The sequence below is a fragment of the Arvicola amphibius genome, chromosome 10 (genome assembly GCF_903992535.2).
Source record: "Arvicola amphibius chromosome 10, mArvAmp1.2, whole genome shotgun sequence".
In the NCBI taxonomy this organism is placed as follows: Eukaryota; Metazoa; Chordata; class Mammalia; order Rodentia; family Cricetidae; genus Arvicola; species Arvicola amphibius.
Window position 1 is genome coordinate 109530699 of NC_052056.1, and position 22705 is coordinate 109553403.

The window sequence follows — 22705 nt, forward strand, 5'->3', positions numbered from 1 at the left end:
TCCTTTTCTCTCCCCCCACCCTCAGTCAGTCCTGTGTGTGCCACCACGATGAGTATAGTTTTTTTTTTCTTTTAACCTAAAAATTTATTAAATAAAGAGATAAACTTTTTTTCTGGTCATTTCTCCATGAATTAAACCCAATACACAAGGCTATACATAGAGAATTATCGCTAGAACTTTCTTGTCCCGATACGGGAATAGCGCTGGGACATGGGTCAAGGATGGGTGCCTAGAACAGGGGGCTTCTCAGTTCATCCTTAAGCATCTCAAATCACAAATAACAGCCGTTGAGGCTAGCAAGATGGCAGCATGGGCAAAGGTGCTTGCCTGTGAGCTGCATGGCCGAGGTCCATCCCTGGGATCCCACATGGCAGATGGAGGAAACCAGGTTCCTGCTGAGTTGTCCTCTGACCTCCACACAGGGCAACTCACCTCCTCCATATAAAACAAGGGGCTGGAAAGATGACTCAGCAGTTAAGAGCATTCACTGACTGCTCTTGCAGAGGATCCAGGTTCAATTCCCAGCACCCACAGGGCAGATCATAACTGTCTATAACTCCAGTTCCAGGGGATCCCACATCCTCACACAGATATGCATGCAGGCAAAACACCAATGCACATGTAATAAAAATGAATATAAACAAGGTTAAAAAAATAAAATAAGGGCTGGAAAGATGGCTCAGCAGTTAAGAGCACTTGACGGCTCTTCCAGAGGTCCTGAGTTCAATTCCCAGCAACCACATGGGGGCTCACAACCATCTATAATGGGATCTGATGCCCTGATGCCCTCTTCTGGCCTGCAGGCGTACACGCTAGTAGAGGACTCATACCAACCGACCAACAAACAAAAATGAATGAATGAATAAATAAATATAAACAGTGAGGAAGGTGAGCATACACAACATTCAATGGTTTGCTAATTCCAAACTCCTCCAAGCATACTCTGCCCCACTACCACTTATTCTCAGTCCTGCCTGCCGAGAGAACCGGTCTGAATCATTTCCTGTCTTGTAAATTTTTGCCTTCCCCTTAATAATAATTAAAACATATGAATGTAATTTGCATTTTTTCATCCTATAGAAATTTTTAAATCTCAGTTCCTCTGCACTATCTTTGTTTTCTTGGGTCTAAGGTGGCCAGCCTGGTCTACACAGATTGGGCCTAAGGTGGCCAGCCTGGTCTACACAGATTGGGTCTAAGGTGGCCAGCCTGGTCTACACAGATTGGGTCTAAGGTGGCCAGCCTGGTCTACACAGATTGGGTCTAAGGTGGCCAGCCTGGTCTACACAGATTGGGTCTAAGGTGGCCAGCCTGGTCTACACATTTGGGCTGGGCACTCTACGAAGTGGTGCTGGGGCTTGAACCCAGTTCTTCTGTCAGTCCGGTTGATCACTCTATGAATTGAGTTACATGCCTAGCTCTGGCTCACACCTTTTTTTTTTTTATAAAGATTTTAATTAAAATTTGTTTTTGCTTGTTTGGTTGGTCTTCCAAGGCAGAGTTTCATTGTGTAGCCTTGGCTGTCCTGGAACTCACTCTGTATGTAGACCAGGCTGGCCTCAAACTCACAGAAATCCACCTGCCTCTGCCTACCAAGTGCTGGGATTAAAGGCGTGCGCCATGGCCACCACCACCCGGTGAGCTCATATGCTCTTATGGAATAAAAAAAAAAATGAGAGGAAAAAGTGCAGCCAGGGGCCACAGCCTATGAACAGCAATGTGTGGCCATGGGTGACTGGCTTGTGGTACCTTGGCCAGATGCTGCTGCTCAGAATGAGATGCAATGTCAGCATTGTATTTTCTCCTCTCCCTGCACCCAGGACATCCCACACCACCTCCCTCCGCTCAGGCTGACCCTGAACTGCAAGGCCTCTGGGTATTCTCAGTCATTACTTCTGGATGCCGAGTTCTTCCAGGGGCCGTGATTAATGAGGTGAAGGGATTCTCCAGCAGACTTCCTTGCATCTTGCTATATTCCCTATACTTTCTGTGAGGTGTGACAATTTAGTCAATATTCTTTAAATAATGCCGACTTTTCTCAACATCAAGCAAAGCTCAAGTAAGGAAAGAAAACTAATTCTACTCAGGGTTAACCACTGACAGCATCTTCAACGTTTATTTTTAACCGAAACGACGATTCTTTCCACCTGTCAAAAATACAGTGTGGGGCTTGGAGAGAGGCTCAGAGGTTAAGAGCGCAGGCTGCCCCTGCAGCGGACACAGTTGAAGCCACAGACCCAGAATGTGTTTGCAAAGTATCTTTGCCTCTCCTGCCTCACTTCCAATTGCTACCTTTTTTTTTTTCTTTTCAAGTAGGCTAGAAGCTGTTCTCCAGTGCAGGACTGTCCCACCTAGGTCACTGACAATAGACAGATTCTAAATAGGTAACGTAAAAATGATGCCATTCAGAGTTGTTCTTTCTTTAAAAAAACAAACAAAAGGTTTCACTGTGTAGCGCTGGTCCATCCCACCTGAAATGTGCTACATAGAGGAGACTGGCTTTGAACTCACAGAGATCCTCCTGCCTCTGCCTTCAGAGTGTTGAGACTAAAGGTGTGCACCACCATACCCAGCACCAGACATGTTTTAAGAACAGCTCTGGTCAGGCATGGTGGTGCATGCCTTAAATCTCAGTCGTTTGGTGACAGAGGCAGGTGCATTTCTATGAGTTCAAGACCAGCCTGGACTATATAAGACTGGATAACACTTACATGGCAGTCCAGGTAGCTCTCACTACACATAGCACACCCTAACATTTCTCATTCTATCTTATTTGATTATTTTTATGTGTGTGTGCACGTGTGTGTGTGTGTGTGTGTGTGTGTGTTGCTCGAGCTGGAATTCATGGCCTTGGGCATTCTAGGTAAGACCTGTACTGCTCCTTAAGGTAGGTCTCTGTCTTCTATTTTTATTTAAGTCAAAATATCTAGTTACAAACCATTACATTGACTTCATCAACTGCTAATTAGTTAAGTCACAGGTAACTGTTTGACAAATACTCAGAGGAGAAGAAGAACATGTTTACACAACTATAGGTAATATTTATTATCTCAGAAAGCACTTTCCAAATTCATTACATTTTTTAAAAGATCTTTAAAATTATTTTAATATGTATAGATGTCTTAATTTCATGTAACCCTCCCTGTGCACTGTGTGTGCAGTGCCTCAGGAGGCCAGAAGAGGGCACTGAATCCTCAATGGGACTGGATTTACAGATGGTTGTGAACCCTGTGTGGGTGCTGGGAATCAAATTCCAGTCCTCTACAAGGGCAGCTGTTGCTCTTAACCACTGAGCCATCTCTTCAGTCCCCACATGGCTTCTTTCCTTTGACACTCAAAGCAGTCCTGTGGAATCCCTCAAATGACCACTGTGACAAATGCCCACAGACACTGAGTCTTCCGAGTGTAGAAGGGAGGAGGGTGGTAAACACGGAACTAGAGGTGGATTCTTCTGACGGACAAATCTCAGCCTTCCTCCAGGTCCTGGGCTAGAATGGATACAGTGTTGCGTTCTGCCTGAACACTAATTTTAGTTCTGAGCTTTCTGATAGCTAAGGCAAACAGTGGGCGCAGAGTCTCGCTGTTTAATGAAAGCAAGCACACACATTTGAATAAACTTCCTTCTGGCAGTAAATTCCAGGACACAGGCTCCCTGTAGAGGGCTATGTACAATAATAAATATTGTTTTATAAAACACCAAATTGTCCTAACAAGTTTCATTTTTTAAAAGATTTGTTTGTTTGTTTGTTTGTTTGTTTTCAAGATAGGGTTTCTCACTGTAGCCCTGGCTGTTCTGGAACACACTCAGTAGACCAGGCTGGCCTCAAACTGCCACTGCTGACTGTCCATATCATCTCTTCAAGGTCCCTAGCCTCATCATCCTTCTAAAGCCCTTTGCTCTGTAAGGGCGCACATTGCCAGATCTGAGGGGTTTCACATCATCTTCTAGTCTTTCACGGATTGCACTTGCCTACCTCGTCCTTGCTCCTCCCTCCTACTGCTTGAAAAGTTGTTGTAGTGACTGGAGTACAGCATGGGGCGTGGGGCGGAACAGACGGCACAGGGCTGGTAAAAGGGACGGCCAAGGCAGCCAAGCCCCAGACAGCTCAAAGCAACATCCCAGTTCTATAGGACTTAGCCGCAGGTTCCCCTGTAGGACAGAAATGAATCGCTTCTGTGTAAGTCCCAGTTATTTGTGAGGTCTCTGTTAGTCACACTGAAATCTAATTGGTAGACTAACAGCCAAGGAAATGATTTATAAGCAAGGTCCGGGGACAATCTCTTAGTCTTGGGGTCCTAAGAATTGCTATGCAAATCCCACTTCATCAAAACACCTCTATCCCCGGAGTCACCAGACAACCCTAGAATTAGATGATGCACGCGTGTCCTATGTGCAGAGCCACATGAAGTGAGTACCAGAGCCGTGTGTGCTGTGTGTCAATGCTCTGCCACCTGTAGGCATGTCTTTGCTTGGGTCTGGCCAGTACCTATGTCACTTTGCAGGCCACACACTCTGGCCTGGGTCCTGAACTAGATTCAGGTGTCCGTCAGAGGCAGACAGAGATCCTTTTAAAAAAAAAAAGTCTGCATGGCATTGCTAATGTTGCCTCTCCTGGGGCCTGCTGGACAAAGCTCTGCATCCTGTCTAGTAGGAGAGGCAAGGCCTCAGCTTCTGGAAAGATTGCATGCTTCTGAAAAGCCCTACTCCAGTGGACTATACTGTTTACATAAACTACTTCACAACAACCACAGAAGATGAGAAGAGCCCTAATTCCAGGGGTCAAAGACAGGGCCAAAGGGATTAAGTTATTTGCCCTACTTCAGAAGGGCAATAAATAACGGACACAGCTCAGGAAGCAAAGCTCTGTCCAGGGTTCTGAGGAAAATCTTTTTTTTTTTTTTTTTTTTTTTTTTTTTTTTTTGTTGCATGTGGCCCAGAGTCTTTCCCTTTCTCTTCCACTGAATCTGAGAGCAAATGGTAGCATGAAAGATATCTTTGCCTCGGTGTTTGGTTGGGCCTTTGTGGAGGAGCCCACTAATATGGTGGGGCCATTGCATTTCCCTATTAGAAACTTAATCTTACAACCTTAAGTCCAAATAAAGTATGTATGCTTTTATTATAATGAATCCAATAAATACAGGCTCTTCACATTTTCAATTTTTGGTGATACCGTTTGTTTATTTATTTATTTATTTATTTATTTATTTATTTATCCTGAAGTAGAAATGGTTTCATGGTCGTATAGTTGTGGCACACACCTCTAATCCCAGCACATGGGAGGCAGAGGCAGGTGGATCTCTGCGCGTTTGAGGCCAGCCTGGTCTACAGAGTGAGTTCTAAGAGAGCCGGGGCTACACAGAGAGACCCTGTTTCAAAAAACCAAAAAGAAAAAGAAAAGAAAAAAAGGAAAGGAAGAAGGAAGGATGGAAACCATTCCATGTAATATAACAAGCATTCCCAGATGTACTCAGCTGTGTGAACCTCTTGAGTGATTTGGAACATGGGCAAATAGTAGATAAGATGTTTTCAAATAACCTCATAGTCTCACGATCAGGTCTGGCAGAGTAGTCAGGAAAAAAAAAAAATTCATTCAGATAAGAATAGAATTCATTCACAGGAATAGCCAAAATTATCGCCGTACATTTGAAGAGCTGACTGTGTCACAGTGCAGAGAAACACCTCGAAGGCATGCATATGAGATGGATTTAACGGGCTCTGAACCCAGGTACAAGCTAGGCTGGGGCTAGCCCCAGCCCAAAAGAACATGTATTTTCATTGACTGTGTCTTCAGGAAAAGACTCTAGGCAATTCAACTCCTTGAAGTCATATTGTAGAATACAGCTTAAAGCTGGAGTTGTCTGTGCTTTAAAAAGTCATGGCATCTCATCTAGAGCCCAAAATATAGATGTATTTTTACATGTGCACTCTAGGCAAGAGCTCAGTTACTGAGCTACACACAACATCAGGGGAAATAATTTTAGTGAAAATGTCGGAATAAGGTTTGATCATGCTCCTTCCACCTACTGGTAAGCAAACACCGCTTTGAAATTGCATTGACATCCAATACCCTGAGGAAGCCCAAAGACCAGATCTGATTGGCCAGTCAGTCTCTTTCACCCTGGGAACAGTTATTTGGAGCCACTGTTTGTCGAGTTTAGCCTTTCTTTCCCCCAGTGTCTGGCTGTCCTCCTATGCTTTCCAATCTATCCACAGAGATAAATGTCCAGAAGGCTCCAGCTACTGCCTGTCCTTGCAGGGACAGCTTTCTGCTTCCTGGTGCCTTACCTCAGTTTCCCATTAGCTTGACAGAGGTGGACTTGAGTACAGAGAGCTCTGCTCTTTCCTGACCCTCCCAGTCATGGTATTTCTGTTAAGGCAATGATTGGCACTTGCTGTGACCTCGAATTTTCTTGAAAAGATTTGGAAATTACTCAGGTGACACAGGGTTGAAACCTTGGTAGAAGATGGTAGAATACCACAGATGGTTTGTTCTGATGAAAATTGTCTCAGTTCTTTATATTTTGAACAGTTTTAAAGGCAGGAGAAGGCATCTGTGAAGAATGTGTAATGGGTTGGGGCCGTGGTCCGTGTCAGTGCTGGATAATTTGCACAGTGTGAGCACAATCCTTTGTTTCACCTCCAGAACACAGAGAAAGAAAAAGAATGAAAGGGTCAGGCATGGTGGTGCACACCTTTAATCCCAGCACTTGGCAGGGGCAGAAGCAGGCGGATCTCAGTTAGTTCAAGGCCAACATGGTCTACAGACAGAATTCCAGTCCAGCTAGAACCACAGAGTGAGCCCTTGTCTAGAAATAAACAAATAAGTAAATAAGAAGAAAGGAAAAGGAAAAGGTATATAGGAAAGCAGCCTTGGTGTTTAGCTCCACCTGACCCTTGTCACTATGGCAACCTACCTGACACACAGTAAACATATACACATAAACACATCACATGGGCTATGCATATCCAGACACACAAAGTTGGACTGCTTGTCTCTTAAAGGGACAGGGCACTGATAGGGAAGGCCAGCACAATTATAACCCTCACCCTTAGACATCAACCATACAAACATGGCTATATAAAGAGACACAGACTCACAGAGAGATTGATAGGGGTGTGTATCATAGACCTAAAATAGGAGAGGCTAGCAGATGACTCTATGTTTAGGAATACCGGCTGTTCTTCCAGAGGAACTGGGTTTGATTCTTAGCACCCACTTGGTGGCTCACAGCCATCTGTGACTTCAGTTCCCAGGAATCTGATGCCCTCCTCTGGCTTTCACAGTCACCAAGCACGCACATGGCACACATACATACATAAACACCCATACATAGAAAGTAAAATAATATTAATATTTAAAAAGAAATGTAATAGGAGGAATTCACTAACTTGAAAAAGCAACACTTAAATTTCATTCAGACTTAGACACTGGGGCTGGGTTAATTGGAGAGGGTGTGGAGAGGTGACATTACCAGTTCAGGACCCCTGCGCTAATTTGGGAAGCAGAAGCTGCCTTTGTTCTTCCAAAAGAGATACCTGGGAGCCTGATTAAGTCCTACTCCCTCTAGGAAACGTGCATGGATAACCATGAGTCCCTAGGGCAAACACGGCAGGGACTCCAGTTCAGGACAAGAGTCTGGCGCCTCTAGGCGGGAGCTCCCTAGAGCAGGGGCATAGATACCTTACAGACAGTATGTTCTCAGTACCACGCAACCTGGCTCTTGTTACTGTGTAGTATGAATCTGGCTGAGATGAGGTATCCGAGCAACTGGGAGCAAGGTCACAGGAAGGGCTGTATGGGAAGAAAAGCAAAGGCTCTGTTTGTTTCCTATGTATTATACTATTTTTATCCCCATGCCACCTTTATTCTGGTCTTGGACTGGGAACTCACAGGGCTTGGGAAAAGCCATAGAAATCTCTTAGTTCAGGTTCTCTGGTTGAGGAGTCTGGTTGCCATTTCCAAAGGCTTCCAGGCCAGGGTGTGCATTGAAGAAGTTGGCCATGTTCTCCAGGGCTCCACTTTGACCACGGTCAGTGTGGTTCAGGACTGGTTCAAACATCAGTGATTCAGGAAGGTCTCTCATTTTACCGATAAATTTAAGAGGAATGGCGGGTCAGGTACATGGCAGATGCTGCCCAGGGTGTCCCCGGGGGAAAAAGGGGGAGAAGGGGGGTCATTGAGGTGCAGGCAGGCACACTCAGGGCTCACACACCTTCCTCTGACCCTTGTCACTATGGCAACCTACCTGACACACAGTAAACATATAAACATAAACACATCACATGGGCTATGCATATCCAGACTTTCCAAACTCACCCGTAGTGGTGTTCCTTACAGGACTGGAGCACACAAATCCCAGAGTAGCAGAGGGAGGTGGGCAGTTCCCTCACAGTTCCCCCCACCCCTGCCCTCGGTCTATTCTCTCATCCTTAAGGCCTTATTTCTCAGAAACCCAGACTTCTTTACAGGCTTGAGTTTGGAACTCCCAGCTCCTGGAGCCCACCCCCACATCCCCGGAAGCCAGGATGTGTGTCCCTTCCTACCCCGCACCTTCCAGCTAGTCAGCTCTGGGTGGCTGCTGAATTCCTGGTACACAGCTGGAAGCCCTGAGCCAGAAGACCAGATCATCCTGCCACCCAAGGTTATGCCAATGCAGCTCTCCCCATGCCTGCAGCTGCTGTCTCTGAAGAGTCCTCTTCTCTCTCACTTTCCTGAGGATTATCCCAAAGAGAGGTTTTTATCAAACTAAGGGACAGCAACCACCTCCTACACCAGGTATGCTGAAGGATGTGTGCTGGACCTCCTTCAGGGCCCTTCAGAAGATGCCCTCTCCTTTCATCTTCATTATGGGCCCTAAATACACGAGGAGATAGAATTAAGTGACTCAGTTGAGGCCACACATAGGTAGGGGGATGGGAGATATAAGGTCAGGAGAACCACGTTGTTTTATATTTAGAGTGTATCCCAGCTCTGCCTACCAGACCTTGACCCTCCTGCTCACAAGAGGAAAGTAGTGAGTTATAATCTCTCTTCTGGCTGATCTAGAGAGCAAACCAGTTAGTTGCCTTACAACTACTGGTGTCCAAAACCCCTGCCAGCCTATGCCTTTTCCCCTGCAACTCTGCCAATACCAGGAGTGAGACTGAGATCACAGGTTCTCAGACCCTCAGAGCAGACTGGTTTACTCTGGAACCCAACCATCTCCTGGACGCTGGATGCTTACAGAAGCATCCTAGGAAGAAGCCCCTGGAGGAGATTGCTGTGGCAACAAGGGAAGTTTGTAAAACTAGAAATGCTCATCTAAGATCAGTGGCTATGTAAAAATTACATCTAAGCTGGGCGGTGGTGGCGCACGCCTTTAATCCCAGCACTCGGGAGGCAGAGGCAGGCGGATCTCTGTGAGTTCGAGACCAGCCTGGTCTACAAGAGCTAGTTCCAGGACAGGCTCTAAAGCTGCAGAGAAACCCTGTCCCGAAAAACAACAACAACAACAACAACAACCAAAAAAAAAACAATAAAAATCACATCTACAGGTTGGGGCTTTGCCAAAGGGGGGCCTTCCAGGAACCTGTGGAGACTGGGAGAGGCTAGTGGGCAGGGAAATGGCCATGGGCAGTTACAAATCAGTGGCTAACTCTTCTCTAGATAGTAAACTAAACCCATTTATAGTCTTTAATTTAAACCCTGCAGCAATCCTATAAGGTAGCACCAAGTTTTGCCACTACATTAAAGTAGAAGACCTTAAATATTTTTTCTTTTCTTTTTTCCTTTTTCTCTTTCTCTCTCTCCTTTTCTTTTTTCTTTTTTCTCCCTCTCTCCATCCCCCTTCCTTCCTTTCTTTTCCTTCCTTCCTTCCTTTTCTTTCAGAAAGGGTAGCCCTGGCTGTCCTGGAACCAGCTCTGTAGACCAGGCTGGCCTCTAACACACAGAGATCTGCCTGTCTTTGCCTCTCCAGTATTGGAATTAAAGACGTGCACCACCACCACCAGGCTTAAATAATTTTTTTCCCTACATCTCCAATGTAGATTTGTCACACCTCAGAGCCCAAGCGGTGTGTAACCTCCACCAGGAGAGGGCACATTCGAATACCTTCCTGATTTAAAGGTGTTTCTTCCTACCAGGTTGTGACTCTCTAAGAAATAGGGCAAATTGTTAAAGCAGGCAAATAAACAAATAAGACTGCCTAATATCTCTCTGTGTAGGAAAGAAATAAAAGTAGTAACTCCTGAATCTCAGACTTAGACTGTGGGGGTGCTCAAGAGGCATTGGTGCCAGGAAAGCAACTATTCTGGAGTTGCCTGCAGAGCAGGGAGGGAATAGGAGTTTGAAGCCTGTTTTGCTAGTCCCAGGCACTCCTGGGCTGGGTCTCTGAGGGTGGAGACTTGCTCACTCACTCACTCAAACTAACTAATCAACCAACCAACCAACCAACCAAACCAAACCAAACCAAACCAAAACACTTTCTCGTTAGAAAAGCTGTGGGGTTTTTGGAGACAGGGTTTCTCTGCATGCCTCTGTCTGTCCTGGAACTAGCTCCTTAGACCAGGCTGGCCTCCAACTCAGAGATCCACCTGCCTCTGCTTCCCAGCACTAAGATTAAAAGCACCACTGCTTCCCTGGCCTCAGGTGTCCTACCACCACCCAGCTTGAAGCTGGATAATTCTCAATCGAAACTGCTAGTTAAAATTTTAAATGAGACAAAAACACCATCTTCTAGGGAGGTTTGAAATAAGGCCAGGAGAATTTGTCTTCGTTACCTATCATGCAATTCATATTTATTAAGTATTTTCCACAAACAACCTAAACATAAGGTTCAGACCTGGAAAGAAACAACTGACTTGGAAACAGCAGACGTGTTGGCAAAGAACGGCTGCTTTAAACGAAAACAACCAGTTCTCCCCGCCCCCAAACCTTCAAAATATGGTGTAGAAATCACATCAGGGCTTTGTGAAGAGTTTTTGGCACCTGGCTTCCTTTTGGGAAGATATCCGCACTTTAAATAGAAATCTCAAATGTCCTTGTGCAAGCTTTGTCCCTCAGGACCCAGGAGGTCCCATTAGGTGCACGAGGACTTTTGCTTCCTTTTCCCCTCAGGTTCAGTCGGTGAAGAATTTCTGATCTTCAAAGAAAAGAGTGCAGGTTGAAGGATGGATGTTAATGAAATATTTGGCTAAAGAGGGGGGAAAAAAAGTAGAGGGGAAGCAAGGCAAAAGGAGGGAGGAGAGGTGAAGGGAGGGATGGCTAGAAGAAACACACACTTCACTGCATCTTTGAAACCTCAAGCAGTTCGTTTTCATTATTCATAACCTTAAAATGATCTGCCCAGTAATGGCAGTTGTTTCTGGGCAAACAAAGGCACCCAGCCCAGCTCTCCCGCCCACTGGACTAGGCTAATGATCAAGTTTGTCCTCTTTCCATCGTTGTCAGTTTTGAGTCCGGTCTTCTAAATAGGTCCCAGGATAGAGTCCTGGAGGCAGGGAGAGGAACACGGCCAGCAGAGGCAGATCTGGCCATTCGCAGTCTCCAAAGTTTTCAGAATCCAGCGTCTCTTTTTCCAGAAGTCTGCCAGCATCTCTCAGGCTATACCCAACTGGCATGTGCCCTCAAGAATGTTCTTGAGTGGCATCCAGGTTAAGACTCACTATCTCCTCTCTATCTAGCTGCCCACACGCAGCGCGTCCATACTCCGGGTCCTGAACCCGCTCGCTCATCCTCACCCTGCGATCCTCACCGAGGTTCCTGCGGTGGTCGCAGAGGCGCTATGCTGGAGGGCTGTGGTGACGAGTTAAGGCCCGGAGGCAGCCGGCCCTCTCTGGCTGCAGCGGGGACGCCTGGGGGTACAGCACCACCGGGAGGTGGCGGAGGCGGCAATGCCAGCAGCTCCTCGCCCGAGGTCACCGCACTATCCTGCTCTGGTTCTTCGCCCCCACCGCCCCCGCTCGCTGTCCCGCTACTTCGCTTCTTATCCTCCTCCTTCTTCCACTTCATGCGGCGGTTTTGGAACCAGATTTTGATGTGTCTCTCAGTCAAGTTCAGCATCACTGCCAGCTCCACCCGACGAGGCCGGGATATGTATTTGTTAAATAAGAATTCCTTCTCCAGCTCCAGCAGCTGCGCCCGCGTGTAGGCTGTACGGGTCCGCTTGTTCTCCTCCGGCTCCACTGCATACGCACCGCCTGTGGGCGACACGGTCTGTCAATGCTGTCCCCGGGGCACAACGCAGCCCAAATATTTCATCCCCAGCCCAGAAACAGCCCTCCTACTGATCGCGACTGGTCAGTCCAGAGCCTACTGTGGCTGCACCACAATCTTCCCTTTCTCCTAGGCCACAGCCGTGCCTCGATATCATTCTCGGGTCTGTTGTTTCAAAATTAGTTCATTTAACGGATGTTTAAAAATGGTTAAAATGCACACAATAGACACTTTGATTCCATTCTACTTAGGCAATAATTGCCTTAAACACAGGATTTTAAACAGACTTTCTCCCATTGACCCAAATCAGTCTGATTGGATGAAATAAGGTTCGGGTTACTATCCCATCTTTACAGAAATCTGTAGACCCGATAAACATTTCTAGACTACACTTTTACCACACGCAATGCTAATTTTCCTCTTTATTCACTGTTTCGTTAACTTAAAATAATGCTAAACTCAGCACATTAAATTGTTTTCTTTTTACAAGATAGGCATCGTGGTGCAGTCTTTAATTCCAGCGCACAGGAGGCAGAGGCAGGGGCAGGCAAATAGAGGCCAGCCTGGTCTTCAAAACGAGTTCCAGGCCAGCAACAGCAATATAATGAGCTCTGGTCTCGAAAAATATTTTTTTAAATGAACTTAAAATGACTCACTAACGGACTCAGATTGCAGTTTGAAAGATCATGGTGCTCATTAAGTTATGGCACATTTTGTTATGTCTTTTAACATATCGTTATGCGTTTAAATATTTATTATTTTGTGTGTAGGATATGCATGTGTGAGCGTTGCAACACGCGTGTGGAGGTAGGAGCACAGCTTTTGGGAGTTGGTTCTTTTTTTAAATTTTAGGTTCTGTGAATTGAACTAAGGCCTTCAGATTAGCAGAGGGAACGTTACAAACTGAGCTATCTCCTTGGGCCCATATATTGTTTTAAAAATATGGTTATATTGTAATTAGCCCCAACTTGAGAGGTAATTGTTACTTTAATTTTAGTTAGTACCCTGCCTCTGAGAAGAAGAAATTACTTTTGGGGAAGCGGAGAAAGATCACACAGGAGACCCATTCTGTGCTGTGCCACCAATGTTGGCAGAGACCAGGTCAAAGCGGAACTAAGAGGTATTCTGGAAAAGGGATAGATCACCAAGGGGCTTGTCAGTCCCAACTCCAAACCCTCATCTAAAGCAAGCAACAAACCCAAGTCTCCAGGCAATCAGCGACACAACTGAGTGTTCCCCAAGGTCTGCGACCGCCGTTTGTGCAGGGCACCTGAATGCCCAGACTGTGAACACTGTTTTAGGGCTCTCCACCAAAGCTCACGGAAGAGGCCAAAGCCTACTTGATTCTGGACAGAGGCGAGGGACGTGAGAGTGGTCAGGGCAAGGGATTAATTTCCTGGACGGAATCTGCTCGCGGCTTTTCTCCAGACTAAGTTGAGGTGAGGCCCCTTAGATCACTCTTTGGAAAGCAGCTCTTCTCCCCAGGAACGCCTCAAAAACCCCGCAGGCCTTCCGCGAAAGAGGAGAGAGGAGACTTACCCTTTTCGAAGCTTTTAAAAAGGCCAACCTCGGTTTCATAAATGTAACTCACAGGTTCCTTGGACTCCTGCCCTCGGCTGCCCACTTTGCCGAGCCCTAGCAAAAAGCTATAGGGATCTGTGTCCAGCTAGAGGAAGCAGAGGACGGAAACTAAAGTTGGAATCTGCAGGTGAGAAATGTTCTGATTTCCCCAGGCTGACCTTTTCCCGGGACTCGGAGTAGAACCGGCCACTGATGAAGTTCTTTTAGGTCCAATTACTTTCAAGTGGCTATCGCCATTGGTATTCGTATTTCTACTATGAGCCTTTTGGTCATTGTGCCCTTTCCAAGGGCTGTGAAACCTCACCGAGCACGCGCAGGTGGTTTCGCTAAACTTGACAGTTCTTCCGAAGTGGAGCCGGCTGAAGCTCCCTGCAGGCCTCCACCGGAAGTAGAGAGGGGCGGCCAGCCCAGAGTCGGACGTGAAGAGGGTCAGAAGGGACCCGCAACAAAGGCTTCTGGCACCCGAATTTTGCAGTCCGAAGGCTTCTCCAAAGTGTTTTCCAAGCACAGGAAAAGCTGTCGGCCTGCCCTCAGAATTTACTCTCTGGTTTCTTTCCTCCTTAGTCCAACGCAGGAGCGAATAGCCAGAGATTCCAGGGCTCTGCGGGAGGGAGCCCCGAAAGGCAGAATCCTTGACAAAGAAACCCCTGGGTGGAGGGCAGCTCAGGAACCGGGTCTTAGAGACGTATGGCCTTGGCCTTGAGACACCTCTGCACCATCTACCTGCTTCATCTACTTGGAATTGGTCAGAGGTGAGGGACAGACGTCCCCAGGAAGAGTTTGAGCCCTATCTTAAGTCAGGATTTTTGCTCTCGCTGGGTGCCCACTGGGACTTTGGTGAGCCTGACCTACCCCAGACCCTCTCTAGAGCTTTGCTTGGCTGCTCCTGGGGCCGAGTCAGGCTCCTTAGGCAGGCCCTGAAGACCTGACGTTGAGAATTTTCAGGGGATGCCAACTCCAGCTTCTGAACCCGTGGTTCCTGACAGTCAGTCGGAAGGCAAAGAAAAGGCAGCTATTTGCAGTACAGGTGTGACCAGAAGTGGCTGCAGCCCGGAAGAGATAACATTGTGCAGCGGCGGGCACAGGCCCCCGTGCGAATTCGCTGCCAGCACCCGGCGGGGAAGGGACCTAGGGCTTGCTCTGCGTCGCCTCTCCGCTGCCAGGGAGGGCCTGGCACAAAGCAGGCAGAGCCTAGAGCTAAGGAAACCCCGGGGGTCTTGCTTCGCTGAGCCGGACTTCAGGAAAGAGGGTCCTCTTATTGCATATGTACTTCCTGAGACACAGCGCGAGAAGACCCTTCGAACACTTTTGGTTGGTCCAGAAAGAATTGGCACCCCAGACGCCTCTCCCAGCTGCCAAGCTCGGGAGCCGCCTTTCGGTGAGCCCCTCACCTCGCCCCAGTCTCTTCCTGTTCACTCCCACCCCTTACCCTACTCCAGGGCCTCCGGACCTTTGGCAGGCCTGGATGGATGCATTTTTCCTTTCCTTTTCTGCTTTTCTGCTTCTACTCGGTGCTCCCAGGAGGCCCATTTGCTTTAATAAAACCACCAGCACCAGCACAGGGCCAGGAAGTGAAAGGATTCCAGGCTCCCAAGGGGTTCCAGTCTAGGTCAGAGAAGGCTTGCTTTTAACTTGGTGCCCACTACCTGGGAGTCCTCGGCTTCCAGATCTTCCGCTGCAGAAGGATCCAGAGAGTTCAAGAAGGTCTGAGCCTGGGTAGGCCTCGGCTTTCTCGGGAGTGGGAGCCGGTTCCCAGGTTAAGAAAGGCTTAGGAAGGCCGAATGCCGAGTGGAGAAGAGGCTTCCAGGTGAATGGACTTATTGGCCTCGCCAGAGTTTACACTAAACCTGCTTTATCCCTGCAGGTGGAAGAGGAACTCGGGAAAAGGCCCAAGGGAGACAGTGGCAGCTGAGTCTAAACTAGGAGAAGAGAAAGGGAGAAAAGCCAGGCTTACCTGCCCACTGGCCTTTCCACGCGTGAGCTTTGGTGGATTTCATCCACGGAAAAGGGAGCTGAACGCGGCTGGGCTCTTCCAGGCCCCCAGGCTCCGTTCCGTTCGGGAAAGGCCTTGAGGGCGGGTGGGCGAGCCCGAGCTGAGCTGGGAGGTGGTGGAGGTGCGCCACCGCAGGGTCTTCGGCGAGCGGGGGCACTTCGTACGGGGAGATGTCCGGGGGACTTCCCTGCTCCAGTGTTCCCAGGGCGCCTGCGAATTGAGGTGGCGGAGGAGGTGGGGGCTGGCGGCCCATGTACAGGCACGCAGGGGGGTTAGCGCTGAACTCTGGCACCGGGCCCCTCTGGAATGCGCACGGGTCCTTGTAGAGCTGTGTGGCCGCATAGTACTGCTCCTCACCGTTCATGGTGGCAGCCAGCACTTGGGGGGCAGCCGCCCCGAGTAGGTATCTGCAAGCCAGGCCCTGGCGCTGTGCAGCTCACGGACTCCCAACTCCTGCCCAGATCGCTTTGACAGTTCCCCACTGCTCTCCTGAGGACCAGGCGCTGGCGGGGCACAGACAAGCCGGCCGCCGTGCCATAGGCTCTGAGGCACCCCACGTGGCTCAGCCTGGGGCCATTATTGGCCTGGCGGACTGCCTTAAGAAGGAGGCCCAGGTACCCGCGAACACCTATATTTGTTTCAATTTTCTCTCTCAGTCGGCTGAGCCCTCCTCCGTTTACAGCAGGCGGAGGTCTCCAAAGCGGGGCGCGCAAAAAATACCAGAATGTTTATTCTTTTACAGAACCCCTTCCATCGCGCTTACTTGAAATGTTTACGTCCCCCTGCTGGGTTTCTGTTTGTTTGCTCGTTTTGATTTACTTAGTCTGTTTTGTTTAAGACAGGGTTTAATTTTGTAGCCTTGTCGCGGCTGCAACTCACGAATGTAGTCCAGGCTGGCCTCAAACTCCCCGCAAGCCTTCATCTTCATCCTCCTCAGATCTGGGATTGCAGGTGTAAGGCACCACGCCCAACTTTTAATTTTCTTGTATTTTTAATAATATATGCAAATATTAGCTCAATACTGCGATATGCAAAACTGTAAGGTTGCATATCTCAGCTGCTGAAGAACACACTTTTAGAGAGATGCTCGCAGAATCCAGCTCTCCAAGCCCGAGGCTGTCGTTTTTGTTTTATTGCGGAAGCTATCCTTACTTTCTTTTCCTCTGTGTTTGTACTCCCAATACTTCTAGCATGCAGACCGCTAACTTCAGGAGGTGGGGGGGGGGGGCGGAATCACTGTGGCTAAACATTTTTTTAAAGTTGAAGGCTATTGTTATTTAATTTTAGGAATTGCAATCTATTTGAGTAACTCAGCCTAGCTTCTCAAATGTGCCAAAGGCAAAGGAAAGTGTCACCTCTGTGGTTGGACAAGGGATCGAAACAGAGTTTTCTGATCCCTGACAGCTGCCCTGGAGTCCCCGGTAGAATCTATGTGTAGAGAAAACCCACGTTGTGTGTTGTTGAAACAGGGCAGCTGGGCAAGGAGATGATTGGGATGCCTAAAAAACGAAATTAAACCCTGCCGGTTCAAGGATGCCTGTGCTTGCTTTCCACCTGCCAGACACGCTGGGGGACCTGCCTTTCACAGGGTCACTTTGTGTGTGTGTGTGTGTGTTTGTGTGTGTCCCCATTGGCACGGACCCAGTGGCTTTGGTGTTCCTTCTCTGGAACGGATGTTACAGAGGTTGCAGACTCACTGAGTTCCTTGACCTGGTCCTCCAAGGCCACTGAGAAGGTTTTGGAATAACTGGGCCTCTTTGCATCGGTGCAGAGAGCCTCTGTAAAAGCAGGCAGGAGGCACATGCAGCCAAGAGGAAAGTGATTTACACTGTTCCCCGACTCAACCAAACACTACAATCACATTGAGACCTTCACAACATTTTAATATTTTTTTCCTAGTGGAAAAAGTATATTCAGATGGAGTAGGCTATTTTCAACTATTATTAAAGGCAAACAAAAATTATGCGGGTTTTGTGTTCTGAAATTTCTTCCCCTCCTAGGATTCTATTTGCTTGCCCGCTGCCCAGTGCTGACGTGGGAACCTAGACCCTCTGTAGTCCCAAGCTCTGGCTCAGGTTCTCACCGAGGGAAGCCAGGCCAGAGGGGAGAGTGTCTCTGATTTCTTCAGGGAAAAGGGCCACCTGTTGCCATCGAGGGCCCTGGGAGTGAAAGGCCAGGGTGCCTAACCTAATCTCGACAGGCCCACCTCAATGAGTCTATTGTTCAGGGTGGCCGCCAGGGACTCGACGCTATCTCCTTGACCGCGAGTGGCCACATCGATCGGAAGCACAGGGCCAGAGTGGGCGGCGCGGACGCAGGGTGTTGACCCTCGAAGATAATCTGCCGAGTAGCTGTGCGGGTTGACTTGGTGACGCGGTTATGAGCGGGTCTCGAGTTTGGGATAAAGATAGGCACCTTCCCTCCTGGTCCTCCCCTCACCTGGACACCCCCCCCCCCCAGCTGGATCCTCGCTGTTCTCCTTCCGCCTCTTTCTACCCCCACTCAGCCTCACCCGTCACCCCCGGAGTGTTTACTTAGCACTTCTGGTCTAATTGCGTGCATTTCGGTAAATTGACTTCCATTTCGATGCGATGCTTCATTTGTTCCCATTTAATATTTTTGCTGGGCCTTGCAAAAAGGAAAGTGTCTCTCGGCAGAAAACAAAGCCAAACAAATAATTTCCCCAGGCTGAGCAAAAACCAGAGGGAAGGATCCTCCCTCTGCTTGTGGGTTTTTGTGGCATATTCTTGATTTCACAATTAGAATTTTCTGCCATCTCCTTCCTTAAAAAGGGGACTCGAGAAACAAAGATCCAATAACTATTTGGTATGACTCTTGGGTTTTTGACTGGCTAATGGTTGCACACTACAGAACCTCCAGCGAACAAGATACTCAGCGTTTCTCTGCCTCTCTGGCTCCCAGAGTGGCCAAGTCCATTACAGGTGAAACGCGTTTCCGCTCTGCATCCCCTGCCGCCTGTGCCTCCTCCGCCTCCAGCAGGCCTCAGAGATACCCAGCCATTAGGCAGGAGCCTGCCCGAGTCATTTAACAGCAGCTCTTATGGATAAATAAACAAAAAAAGCTGTAAACCAATTATGGTGTGAACAGTGAAAAAGTCTTTCATTAGCAGGCCGTCCTGACGGGCTCTGCTGACGCTGGAGGTCCCCTGCCTGCTCTTTTACCCTCTGCCTGCGCAGGCTGTGCAGAGGGACTCCCGCTCACTCCGGTTCAGCCCTGGCCGGCTTCCTGAGTGGTTCTGTGGCCACACCAGAGGCTGGTTTGGGCTAGGTAATAGAATTAAGCCATTGTATCCCATTTTGTGTTCATGTGTGTGGCGGGCACGGAGGCGGGGTGGGGGGTAATTCTCAGCAAAAATAGGTGAATGTGAAATTTAATTTTTAAGACCATATACATTTCAAAATTATTTGCTGTTAAAAATTAAAACGAGGCAGGCAGTGGTGGTGCATACCTTTAATAGCGGTGGCAGAGGCAGGCGACTCTCTGTGAGTCTGAGGCCGGGACAGCCAAGACTGTTACACAGAGAGACCCTGTCTCAAGAGAAAAAAAAAAAAGAAAGAAAGTTAAAACAAAATTATGCCCTGCGTTGAGAAAGCCCAGTAAAGCAAACAGTGTATATTTAAGGAGAGTCCCACCTCTTGATTGATTTAGACTCACCTGTGATAACACAGATGTTAGAGGCCTAAGAGATTTTGCTCAGGGACTCAATTCAGATTCAGCATCTGGAGCACAGGCGGAAGGAGGGACCGGAAAGCAAGCAAGGATGGGATCGCAGGTGTGTTCAGTTGATATCTGGGGCAAAACACTTCTAGTGGCAATAAGTGAAAATTTGAAATTATTTTCCAGATAATTCAGCACCCACCAGCACCCTCTACCACAAATTGTGTTCCTTAGGGTTTCTATTGCTGTGATAAAACCCCATGACCAAAGGCAACTTGGGAAGGAAAGGGTTTATTCCAACCTCCTAGCGCTCATATCAGCAGCACAGAGGAATGCTGCTCACTGGCTTGCTCCACATGACTTGCTCAGCCTGCTTTCTTATGGCACCAAGGACCACCAGCCAAGAGATGGTACTGCCCACAACAATCACCAATGAAGAAAAATGCACTCAGGCTTGCCCTTAGATCCTTTCTGGTGAGGGCATTTTCTCAGTCGAGATTCCCTCTTTCCAAATGATGCCAGCTTGTGTCTCACTGGTATGAAACTAGTCAGCACAGACCTGCAGCTCAAAAATGGATGCTCACACCTGTCTTACAGCGTATGCCACTAGCTCTAGTGTGTGAGTCGAAGAAGCGAGAAGGGCAGGGGGCTCTGGAGGTTCCAGTTCTGTGGCTGGCTCTTCAGGAGCGAGCCACCAGCCGGTCCCATCCTTTTAGGTTTCCTTCTTCTGTGCCCTTCAGTTCGCTAGGCAACAGAAAGAAAACAACAGAAGGAAGTCAGGCTCGGAGGTTTCACACCAGTTGCTGCCTTGCTGCCGTCTCTCCCCCCCCCCCAATCTCTGTGGTCTCCCCTAGAACTTGTTTTTTTTTAATTTTTTTTTTGATTTTTCGAGACAGGGTTTCTCTGTGGCTTTGGAGCCTGTCCTGGAACTAGCTCTTGTAGACCAGGCTGGCCTCGAACTCACAGAGATCCACCTGCCTCTGCCTCCCGAGTGCTGGGATTAAAGGCATGCGCCACCACCGCCCGGCCTCCCCTAGAACTTGTACACTCACTGCTCTGGCCTGCTTCTGCCTGAACTCTGGTTCCTTCACCTCTCTGCGCAGTGCCCAATCATCCCTGCCTGCTCCCAGCCTTCCGTTCTAAGCCCTCTAGAGCATGCTTCCTTTAACCTGTTCTTTCTCTGCCTTCTTCCCCTCCCCTCCCCTTTGACTGTGCCCTACTCCTGGGGACCACTCTTTTCTTCCAAGTTCCTGTTGGGATCCACACTGGCAGGTCCCTCCTGGTGTCTCCTTCAACCTCCTGTATGTTGAATGGTTTATTGGCTTCAATAATATTTATTGATTAAATACCTATAGACTCTTTACCATGTGCTTGCTTTTGAGGAGTGGAAACTCAGTAGTAGATAAGTGTTCTGGGGGCTGGAAAGATGGCTCAGTAGTTAGGAGTGCATACTGCTTTTGCAGAGGACCTGAGTTTTGTTTCCATCTTCCTATATGTAGCTCATAACTGCCTCTAACTCCTGCTTCAGGGACCCACGCTTTCTTCTGGCCTCTACATGTACACGCCCACACACATACACACACTTACACATGATTTACTTATTTTGATGTGTATGAGTGGTTTGCCTGTATGTGTGCTACATGCATGCCAAGTGGCGGAGGTCAGAAGGCGAGGTGGGGGAAGGGCAGATCCTTTGGAGCTGGAGTTATGGATGGTTGCAAGCCACCATGTAGGGGCTGGGAACTGAATCTGAGTCCTTTGCAAGAGCAGCAAGTGCTTTTAACCATTGATTCATCTCTCAAGACCATGATGGGCCTTTAGAATTCAATCTGGGCTGGGCAGTGGTGGCGCACGCCTTTAATCCCAGCACTCGGGAGGCAGAGGCAGGCGGATCTCTGAGTTCGAGGCCGGCCTGGTCTACAAGAGCTAGTTCCAGGACAGGCTCTAGAAACTACAGGGAAAACCTGTCTCGAGAAACCAAAAAAAAAAAAAAAAAAAAAAATAGAATTCAATCTGGCTGTCTTGACAATACCCTAGCTTATTATAGAGTAGGTACTCAAATATATATTTTAGACAAGCTCTCAACCAGCAAAGGCTGGTCTTGAACTCACTAGGTAGCTGAGATTGGCTTTGAACTTCCCTGATCTTCCTGCCTCTACCTCCAGAGAGCTGGGGTCAGTACCCTAGCTTTTTGGTTTAGCTTTTTCTTTTTTTGTGATGGAGGTCAAAACCAGTGTCTTGTGTATGCAAAGCAAGTGTTCTACCACTGAGATACATCCCTAGGAATCTGCATTTTAAACCCTTACAAGCTCATTTGTAGGCACACTGTGCATTAAGAACAAGAACTGGGCTGGAGAGATGGCTCAGTGGTTAAGAGCTCTGACTGCCCTTCCAGAGGACCTGGATTCTATTCCCAGTACCCACATGGCAGCTCACAATGGTCTATAATTCCAGTTCCTAGAGACCCGTGGCCATGGCCAAACACCAATGCACACAAAATAAAAATAAATGAATTAAAAAAGAACAATAACAGCCACTTAAACTAAATTTTACTTAATTTCAATGATTAGAAAATACTCTCCATCATGGGGTTGTTATGCAGCTGGAAAAATGCCCAATTCAGGAGAAACAGCACACCAATCATTGTCATTTGCATCTTCATGGACCACACAGCTATAAATACTGACGCTTCCCAGTCGGTCAACACTGACATCATTCCCTTTCTCCCCTTTGTAGCTGTCGTTTCTGCAGGTAGCTCAGGATTTGGGACGGGTTAGTGGACTCTCCTGGGGATGCTAGTGTCCTCTCAGGTGGGCTCAAGGAAGCAGAACACTGAGCAAGCAGCTCACACATCAGTACAATTAAAGGCAGGTAATAAAACCGAGGCATATTGATCCATCTCCAGCCGGGACCATTAACCTGGGTCTTAATGCAACACTCTGTCTACTCTAACCATGACCAAACAGCTTCCTTTAAAGGTGAATGAATTTTCTATAATTTGTTAGCTAATTCCACTTAATTCTGCCCACATGAGCATGTGATAAGGGAATGCTAACCCAGGTAACAACATCAGGCTACCAGGGGAGTCCAGGAGGACCTGCCATTTGATTTCCAAGTGCTGGGGCCCAACGCTGAGAAGCCCAGATTACTAGGAGTACTCTGGGTTCTGTCTTGTTTACTTTCTGCTCTCCCACTCCTGAGTAAAGGGCAGCAAGGAAACTCGGGGCTCCCATCTGTCACAGGCCAGTTAACAACACAA

At 48.0% G+C, this 22705-nt stretch overlaps 1 protein-coding gene across 1 annotated transcript; it reads right to left on the reverse strand.

Moving 5' to 3' along the window:
- Positions 1–11729: 11729 nt before the first annotated feature.
- Positions 11730–16211, reverse strand: Pdx1 (pancreatic and duodenal homeobox 1). Its single transcript, XM_038346756.1, has 2 exons — positions 15730–16211; positions 11730–12178 (listed from the first exon to the last, which is right to left on the reverse strand). The coding sequence occupies exons 1-2, from the start codon at positions 16130–16132 to the stop codon at positions 11730–11732; spliced, it is 852 nt and encodes a 283-aa protein (XP_038202684.1). The 5' UTR covers positions 16133–16211.
- Positions 16212–22705: the final 6494 nt, after the last annotated feature.